We start from the raw sequence: 10,000 nt of genomic DNA on the forward strand, positions 1-10,000 counted from the left end.
CAGAGAGACCAGCCCCACAGAGACCAGCCCCACAGAGACCAGCCCCACAGAGACCAGTCCTGGAGACACCAGCCCTGCAGAGACCAGCCCTGGAGACACCAGCCCCACAGACACCAGCCCCACAGAGACCAGCCCCGCAGAGACCAGCCCCAGAGAGACCAGCCCCAGAGAGACCAGCCCCACAGAGACCAGCCTCGGAGACACCAGCCCAGCAGAGACCAGCCCTGCAGAGACCAGCCCCAGCGAGACCAGTCTCGGACAGACAGGCTTTTGTCTGCTTCCCAGTGAAGAGAAGAGGACTGCATCACAGACTCCTGCTCTGCCTGCCTTCTGACATCACAGTGTGACATTGTGACCTAGGTTCTGATGTCATGTAGTCTGGTCAAGTGCAGTGCTGAGTTAAGGGGGGGGGCATGTGAAGGGGGGGTCAGGGTGAAGGCCAGGGGTGGAAACAAAGAGAAAGTGTGTGATCTGACCTCAGTAAAAGCTGCCTGCATTTTGGGGAGGAGGGCAGGGCTGGGAGGGGGGGGGGGTGTAGTTTGGGACTGGCATAGGAAACCACAGGAATGTCAGTAAGAGCACAGCTGCCCTGGCGTGTCAAATGCCAGGACTGTCACTGCAGCGGGGGTCAGAGTGAAAGCCATGCTGAGAGCAGGCGGATCGGCTGCTGGACCCCCCCACCCTCCGCCCTCATCTTCATCCACCACGCTGACACCACCCTGCTACACCATCCTTCACTGCGATAGCACTCCTGCAGTTCCACTCTCAAGTTGCCCAGGTTGGAGCCTCAGAGCCCTGGCAACAGCAGAGACCCCTTATGTTTATGGTAATATTAGCATCACACACACGCAGCAGACTGCAGAAAACAAACACCTTCAACAGCCTCTGTTAGGCGGCTGTAGAACTTCTGAGATACCTGCCATATTGAGGCAAGAGTACAGCATATCATGAATAAAACTTTCTTTAAGAGTACAGCATATTGTAAATAAAGCTCTTTTTTTTTTTGCTGCAGTCTGTGTTGTGATGTAGAACAATTAACAATCAGCTCCGTTCCATCACCAGTCCACTGATCAACCCACCAAGTCCTTATCATTCAGACACTATCGCTCTCAAAAAATATGAAAATATGTTTCATCAAATATACAATCTGTTAGAATGAGTGTCCAGGGTTCAGACGCTGCTCAGGCAACATGTAAGACGAACACGTGATCCCATGTGAGATGAACAGCGTAAAATATTCAGACAGGATTGAGCAGAGATCACTGCCTCTAAAACACAAAAACACAGGTCAACTGCCTCAGCCTGAAAAATGAGTCAAAAAGGCAAAGGGTTACGTGTGACTCAAATGTCCCTGTCAGAAACACGGATACAGAGAGAGGAGACGGGAAGACAGAGACAGAGAGAGAGAGACAGAGACAGAGAGAGAGCCAGGGGTCTGTTTATTGCATACTGTCAGTCCCTCTTGAATAGGTCTTACATTCACAGTGAGCAGTTTTGGTGGAGGAAATGTTTGGCGTGATACATGAGACCTGGATGTGTGAGAAATCTCTGCATTATTGTGAGGAAGTGACACAAAAACAACTTCACGACATGCTTACAGGAATTCTCAGATTGTGTTGATGCCACAGTGGGAAATCAAGCTTCTATTATGTAACATCACAGGGACACTATCATTATGATAAAGAATAAACAATGAGATGCAGAAGGAGGTCTCTTAATCTGACTTCCCTCAGTCACAGTCACACAATGTGACCAACTCTCACTCTCTGTCAATGTGTGCAGCTAGAGCCGTGTATAGGTAGAGGTGTGTGTTGTCTAGGTAAAGGTGTGTGCAGGTAAAGGTGTGTGTATGTAGAGGTAGAGGTGTGTATAGGTAGAGATGTGTGTATAGGTAGAGGTGTGTATGTAGAGGTGTTTGTAGGTAGAGGTGTGTGCAGGTAAATGTGGAGGTGTGTGTAGGTAGAGGTGTGTGTAGGTAGAGGTGTGTGTATGTAGAGGTGTGTGTATGTGGAGGTGTGTGTAGGTAAAGGTGTGTAGGTGTATGTTTGTGTAGGTAAAGGTGTGTGTATGTAGAGGTGTGTGTATGTAGAGGTGTGTGTATGTAAGAGGTGTGTGTATGTACAGGTGTGTATGTAGAGGTGTGTGTAGGTAGAGGTGTGTGTAGGTAGAGGTGTGTGTATGTAGAGATGTGTGTAGGTAGAGGTGTATGTTTGTGTAGGTGCGTGTAGGTAAAGGTGTGTGTATGTAGAGGTGTGTGTATGTAGAGGTGTGTGCAGGTAAAGGTGTATGTTTGTGTAGGTGGAGGTGTGTGTATGTAGAGGTGTGTGTAGGTAGAGGTGTGTGTAGGTGGAGGTGTGTGTAGGTAGAGGTGTATGTAGAGGTGTGTGTTTTTCTGTGGGTAAAGGTGTGTGCAGGTAAAGGTGTGTGTATGTAGAGGTGTGTGTATGTAAGAGGCTGCCATGTTCCTGATCTCACAGTCATACCGCTCCACGCCTCAGATCACTTCTTCATGTCTTTCTCTTTCTCTCTCTCGATGTTACCTCACAGGTCTGCTCCTCTCTCCCATCTGCGGAAGCCTTCTCACTTCTTCCCCTGGAGGAGATATGCTCTACAGTCCTCTCTGCACTGGCCTCCTCCCTGGACACCCTCTGCCCCCCGTCACCAAACCGGCTCCCAGTTCCTGGCTGACTGATAGTATTCATGCTGACAGAGTATTCGTGCTGAACGGAGATGGCAGAAATCGAGGTGTGTATAGGTAGAGGTGTGTGTAGGTGTAGGTGTAGGTTGAAGTAAGTTTTTGTAAGTTTTCAGTGATTGCACACACACACTGTGAACAGTGAACAGTGAATTTGTCCTCTGCATTTAACCCATCCAACACACCAGTAGTGAACACACACCAGAGCAGTGGGCAGCCTCCTTGGTGAGCGCCCGGGGAGCATTGGGGTTAAGTGCCTTGCTCAAGGGCACACAGCCGTGGATGTTGGGCCTGGGAATCGACCCGGCAACCCTCCAGTCACAAGCCCGGTTCTCTACCCTTTAGACCACGGCTGCCCCCTGCCCCGTAGAGGTGTGTGTATGTAGAGGTGTGTGTATGTAGAAGTGTGTATAGGTAGAGGTGTGTGTATGTAGAGGTGTGTATAGGTAGAGGTGTGTGTAGGTAGAGGTGTGTATAGGTAGAGGTGTGTGTAGGTAGAGGTGTGTGTATGCTGGTCAGCTCTGCGCAGTGTCCTGACTGGTGAGGCTGAAGTTGCTCCTTTGGCCCAGACACACAGCATTGATTACCAGCTAATTATAAACCAAGGAAGTGGCAGCTTGTTTGTGTCTAGTGTTGCAGTGGAATACATTTGCACTTCTCGCTGAGTGCATGTGATATCGGGCGCGAATTCCGCCGAGCACTAAGTGCTACCTTCTCCTCTCTTCTCTTCTTCCCCCTCTCCATCTCTCTACTGTTGCCTGTCTTTCACTCCCTCATTCTCGCTACACCTCTTAATTCTGACGTTTCTCCTTCTGCCCCCACCCTCCCACCCGCCGACACATTCACAGCCCCCGTAGGTGGTGCCTCCCAAAGCCTCCTCTCACACCCGGCATGGGGACTCAGATAAACATATGTTGTGTTAATTAGGTCCCTGTGCTTCCGCGCACCCAGACAGGAGGACCTGGTGTCAGAGCCAGGCTGAGTCTACATATGCTGCTAAGTCTCTTTAATCAGAACCATTCACACACTGATCAAGAATTCTACCCAGCTTCCCCCTGCACATCCTCACACACCTGGCTTAGTATTAACACAGACACACACACACTCACACACATCATACACATCATACACACACACACACACACACACACACACACACATATCATACACACACACACACACACACACACATATATCATACACATATCATACACACACACACACACACACACATATCATACACACAGTGAGGGAGAGAGAGAGAGAGAGAGAGAGAGAGAGAGAAAGAGAGAGAGCGAGAGAAACCGCACCGTGTAGCAGTTTGCATGTGCAAATGATCCAGTTTCTCTCTGTCTTCCTCATGCTGACTACCAGTAAGTGAATTTATCATCACACAGACCAATGAGAGAACCGCTGTCTGTTAAAAGGGCTCATTTGTATGTAACTGTTAGTGTACCCCTCCAAAGATGACATTAATATTGATATTCCAGTAATAGAATTATTATTCTAAATAACCATGTGGTGTAGAAAATGAAAAACCAGAGTTGTGGATGGATGAGGAATGTATGAGAAGAAATGAAATATGATGTTTTGGAGGATGGATGACATGAATGATGGAGAGCAGTGTGGCATTGCTTTCCCTGTCCTGCTGCTCGGTCCATGGGAACATTATCCCTGCTCAGGTTTCCCGGGCGGGGGGGGGGGGGGTGAGGGGGGTGCCGGGAGGGTTGCCGGGGAGCATTTCCCTCTGCTTTCTGTACCCCTCAGTCTCCATGTTCGACCCGGGAGCTGTTACAGGGGGGAAACCACCATCCAATCACAGGCGTGGGGCTCTACTGCTCATCTGCCTGAACGCAGCACATGTTAACACACACACACAGAAAATCACACAAACGCACTGAGACGGGGCGAGAAATGAGTCAGCCCTTAAAAACACACGGTCACAAAACACCAGGATTACCCAAAACACACTGTAATGTGTGCATTTTTAGGTTTTACCGATCCAAAAGTGGGGCTTTTTTTGTTTGTTTGTTTGTTTGTTTCTGGTCACGCTGTGTTCCAGTTTCACTTGAAATGAAAAAAAGATAAAAATAAGTTACAGGAATGAAAAACAGAGGTTGGCTTGGCGGTACGAATCTTCTCAGAGAATTACTTTCGGTACTTGCCGTGAGAGCTGGTCTCGTTGTTTACCTGGCACTCAGAGGGCAGGTTCTGTACCCACAGTTCTCTGGACGTCTGATGTGTTTGCACGTTTGTCACAGGTTTCACAAACATTAGTCACCATTCAGTTGGCAAGGTGAGGGCAGTGAAACAGCTTTGAATGAGTCTCATTTAACGAGCTCAGATCCTGCCAGCAACACTTTCATTTCTGAGTGTGACTTCTCAAAATGAGCACAGGACAAAGCAGACGCATCACGCCCATTCAGGCTGGGGGGGGGACGGGGACTTGCCCCTCCAGATTTTTCATATCTGCATTTTTTTATATTTTTATTTTATTTTTGACTATCATTTTATATAATATGTAGTTGTGGTCATTTTATGAGTCAAGCATATTGTTCTAATTATGTCATAGATCATACCTCAAAGAGTCACACACCCCCTTTCCCTACCGAACTGGTTTCTTCTAAAAGTTGCAGGATGAAATCGATTCACAACAGCAGGTGCACATGCACACAGCACTCTGCTGCGCATCAGTGCCGGGGGAGATGCAGGTTGCGGCTTAGCAGCGTGTTGCTGAAGTGGTTAAGAGCATCTACCCCTGTTTCAAACGTGTGAAAATGAAATACAACTAGTTATACACACTTAATTGCATTTGAGAAATATAGTCATATTTGTTTTGCAGGATAGTTGGCCAGTACCAGCTGAAGTTAGTAGCCATCCCTCAATCCAGTTGTTTAGCCTTTTGGATCGCTAGCCAGTGGTGACTTGTGGTAGCATAGCATCCTGTTTAAGATTGGTAAAGGAGAGCTGTGTGAATCGTATGGCAGTGAGCTGCCCCCCAGCCCGAATTGCATGACACCCCTGGGACACAGTATTAGAGGCTCCTGAAAAGCTTATTACACTCTGTAATCAGTAGGTTATTTGTAGGGGGATGAGGGGGGATGCCATCCCCCTTGTTACCAAAATGACCAAAATGCATCCCCCTATATATTCTATAGAGTAGTGTCAATGACCGTTGGGCCATCCCCCCTCTTACAAAAATAACAAATCAACCTACAGCTTGTAATGCACATGCAGTTGAACACTTCATACATGATCAGAAACACACAGCAGTGGTGGGCCGTGTTGGTGAGATTCACTGAGACTCTGGGTAAACAGGCAGTTGTTGTCAACAGTTGCTTGTCCACTAATCCCATGGTTAAAGCATTAGACAGAAACATGAAGACAAGGCCCCACAGGGCTGTGCCAGTGAAAACCACTACAACGGAACCCCACACACACACACACACACACACACACACACACAGATAAAGTCAGAGGTCATGCTGACAGCAAAAACAACAAACCTCTAACACGTGTGTGTGTGTGCGTGTGTGCGCGCGCGTGTGTGTGTGTGAGTGTGGGAGAGAAAGCGAGAGAGAGAGAGAGAGAGAGAGAGAGACAGACAGATGGAGAGCAGGACAGAGACAGAGAGACAGAGAGAGGTGTGGTATGTGTGTGTTTGAGAGATGGAGAGAGAAGGCGACAGAGATGTGAGGCGTAATAGTTTTAGCTGCAGATGAAAGCTGAACACCAGGCAGGGTCCTGAGGCAGTGGTGTTCCAGCTGGCAGGACCGTGACACAGTATCACTGCAGATGTGCATGGGTATACCTGGCTGGTCCAGTCACTGCGTGTGTGTGTGTGTGTGTGTGTGTGTATGTGTGCGTGTGTGGTGTCAACCCTGATGACTTCAGTGTGTGTCCTTGTGCACTCACCTTGCTAGAAGAGAAACATGAAATGGAATTAGTGCAATGACATCATATACATAAGACTGTGTCATACCTGCACTAGGGGGGACAGTCTGTGTGTGTGTGTGTGTGTGTGTGTGTGTGTGTGTGTGTGTGTGTGTGTGTGTGTGTGTGTGTGGTTGCAGTTGTAATTTTATTGTAAATTTAAATGTAAACATTTGAAAACTCTCCAAATTCTGTCCAAAAATGCACAGAAAACCAGTGGAACTGTCGGTTTTACAACTGCAAATTAATGTAACAATTCCGTTGTCTTGACTTAATTAAACTCTGTTAGATGTAGATTCTAGCCATGAAATATTAAATTCTCTGTGTGAAAATACTGATGACAATACGGTTACTGATACTCATTTCAAATCGCCAGGGCACAGAACGTTTAGGCTGAGAACATATCCGTAGAAGTTGTGTGTAGTTTTCCGGTCAGATGTGTTGCTGCCTAGTTCTCGCCCCGTTTTCAGTATGTACAGTGGATTTTAAGGCCATGGTGTCGTTAAATCTGCTTTCCAAGGTAATATCTGGGCGGGTTCCTACCCGACTTTCCAATCACCCACGACTTCCCCTCAACAAGCTGAGAATATATGCGGTTTAAGTACCTGGGTAAATCGCACCGTGGACTGTCATTCGTAGACGAACCGATTTTATACAAAACCCGGCATTTCACAGCATCAGTTTATTTAATTTAATCTCATCTGAAGCACTCTGATCTAATGATGGTTTTTATACAATGTAAAACAGAAGCAACGCTTAGTAAGAACGTATTAACGGATCGGGTTGAAGATGGTCATTTTGAAGAGCTGCACTTTTTTTTTACATAAATACTTTATTATGGCACTATCCACTCCCAACGCCCACCTGAAATATTAAAAGTCAGTTAAAAATCAAAAGGCAAAAAATAAACGAAATAGTTTGTTTAAAAAAAAATCAACGAATTTGAGCAGATAATCTAGCAACCGCCACAGTAAAATCACCATAGCCATATTTGGGATTTTTAAACCGTTTGGCCAAACTCTTAAATACGCTAGTTTTTATCAGACTATAAACCAGTTTTCAAATATCTCACATAGTATAGGAAAATTTATCTTCTTTGTCATACGTTTTACAAACAGTTCAATGTTTAAAACGATTAATTAAAGTAAAAATAAAAAAAATAAAAATTAATGTGAAAAACCGAAAGCTCACTATTATTGTCCCGTTCATGTTTTCTTATTTTTTTGTCCAAGGTCCCACAAAAGAAGTGAAGCGATTTTTTTTTTATTAAATCATCTCACCATTTTAAAATGATCACTAATTTGAGTAATTACATACCAACAAATCAACAAGCCAGAGGTACCAGGGTAAAAATTGTACACGCTCTTTTATCAGAAGATATTTTTTTGTGTGAAGACGTTGGCCTGAACTGTCGTCTTGTCTATTTATTTCATCGACTGATTGTAGAGGTCACAGAGAACCAGAGATGCACGAGGAGGAACCCAGCCCACGAGGAAACGGGGGAAGGCCCGCACTCACACATCAAGCCTATCACGCGTCCAGCCTGCGCGCGGTCCCGCCTCCCCGTCGCAATTACGAAATATAAATATCATAGATTGAGCGGCTTAATTTGCGTTTGACACTGTGGGTCTAGGCTTTGGTCCAAAAACATATAATACTAATATTCATAATACGATAGTGATGTACGTAATATTTTGCATATTTTAAATATCTCGAAACGTTTCGTCTTTTGTTAGTCTTGAAAGAAACTTAGACTGCATTTTGAAATTTTAAGGATTTATTTTTGAGTAACATATTTGAATTTGGAAGGTGTTTGTTGGCTATTTGTTGGCTGTTTTTTTTTTTTTTAACGGAAAGTCCTTAATGTATAAAGGCAGTTCCCTTTAAGTGGTAGTGACAGGCGAACATTTCACCCTATGACTCTGAACGTCCGCTCAGACTGTCGCTGCGAATGGGCGGCATAGGTGTTAACCTTCACCTCAATATGTTGAATGGAACAGACACGCAAAGTTTTTCTAAAGAAGCCGATGTAAACAGCAACCTCAACCGGAACAAAGACTTCACGGACTTCAAAATGGGAATCCAGGACACCAGATTTTTTTATCAGGACTCGATTCAAAATGGACAGGACAATGTGCCTCTGCCGTACCACGCAGACCAAAGTGTTGCCGGTTTCGGAGCGCAAACGGGGAGATTCTACACACCGAGTCCACTTACCAGTTGTCATTTCAGCAGCGTTCGGTCGCCAGCCAGGAGCGGTACGGGACAAACGTATCTGCCGACAAGTGCAGATGGATATTCAGCAAATAGTAAAGAAGTTTACCCGAGTAGCGCGGACACATACGCAGCGCCTTTCCAACACGGCTACCCTCGCGCACCACTCTATTCAATACCTGGTCTACAGGTGTGCGGGAAGACGCAAGCTCTTCTCAACAACTACCCTCTTTGGGCGAAGTTTCACAAATACCAAACTGAGATGATCATTACCAAACAGGGACGGTAAGTTAAGGACGCTGCGCGTTTACTGTTTGTTTAATGCATTTTAATGTTATATTTAGAGACGGCATGCGTTCGCCTCTCAATTCAGATGTGTTGGGCACAGTGAGAGAACAGCGGATCAGATAATTTGCTGTCAGTGCACTGGTAAGACGATGACAAGAAGTTGTCGTTTCCATCTGGGAGACCTACCAGTTGCCAGCAGCTTGAATATACATTTCCATTCAGAGAGTTTAAGCTTATCGCCCGATGTCAGCGGTATACTTTAAGCCTCGTACCCACGTCAGATGTAATTTAAGTGATTGCCGGAGCAGAAATCACTCGCGCGCACCGGCCGGCGAATAAAGCGCTGGCTGCAGACCCGGTGCCAACCGGGACATGTGGACATGTAATCGAGCCGCTGCCATGCCACTTAAATTTAGAAGCTTAATTAAGAAAGATATTAATATGTGGAAACGAAACCAGTCATTTGGGCCGAAAAGTTTTCTCACAGACCACTCCTGTCAATCAGTCACCTAACAAAAGAGGGTTGTTGACTGGGGGTGGGGGTGGGGGTGGAGGTAGGGGGTATCGTTGGTCAACCTATTGTGCGGTTGCTAAAAGTCATTTTTGTCTGAACTCAATGTGTGAACTTTATCTCAGCATTATCCCACCTTTCAAAACTACATGTCTGTCTGTCTGTCTGTCTCTCTCTCTCTCTCTCTCTCTCTCTCTCTCTCTCGCTTTTGTTCTCTCTCGCTTTTAATAAATAAGTAATGTTCTTACACACTTTAGTATTATATATATATATTTTTACAGATTTACGTATTACATCTAAATAATTTTCGCAGTATAGTGAAATTCAGTTCACTTTTTATTAATGTACCCAGACCAATT

At 45.7% G+C, this 10,000-nt stretch overlaps 1 protein-coding gene across 1 annotated transcript in view; it reads left to right on the forward strand.

Annotated features, from left to right (window-relative positions):
* The first annotated feature begins 8,579 nt into the window (after window positions 1-8,579).
* The window catches only part of tbx21 (T-box transcription factor 21), a 16,030-nt gene continuing 14,609 nt past the window's right edge, over window positions 8,580-10,000 (forward strand). Inside the window, exon 1 of the mRNA XM_030775488.1 lies at window positions 8,580-9,127. Coding sequence (XP_030631348.1) covers window positions 8,580-9,127 — 548 coding nt within the window. The remainder of the gene's footprint in view (window positions 9,128-10,000) is intronic.

Source organism: Chanos chanos, chromosome 5 (genome assembly GCF_902362185.1).
Source record: "Chanos chanos chromosome 5, fChaCha1.1, whole genome shotgun sequence".
Lineage (NCBI taxonomy): Eukaryota > Metazoa > Chordata > Actinopteri > Gonorynchiformes > Chanidae > Chanos > Chanos chanos.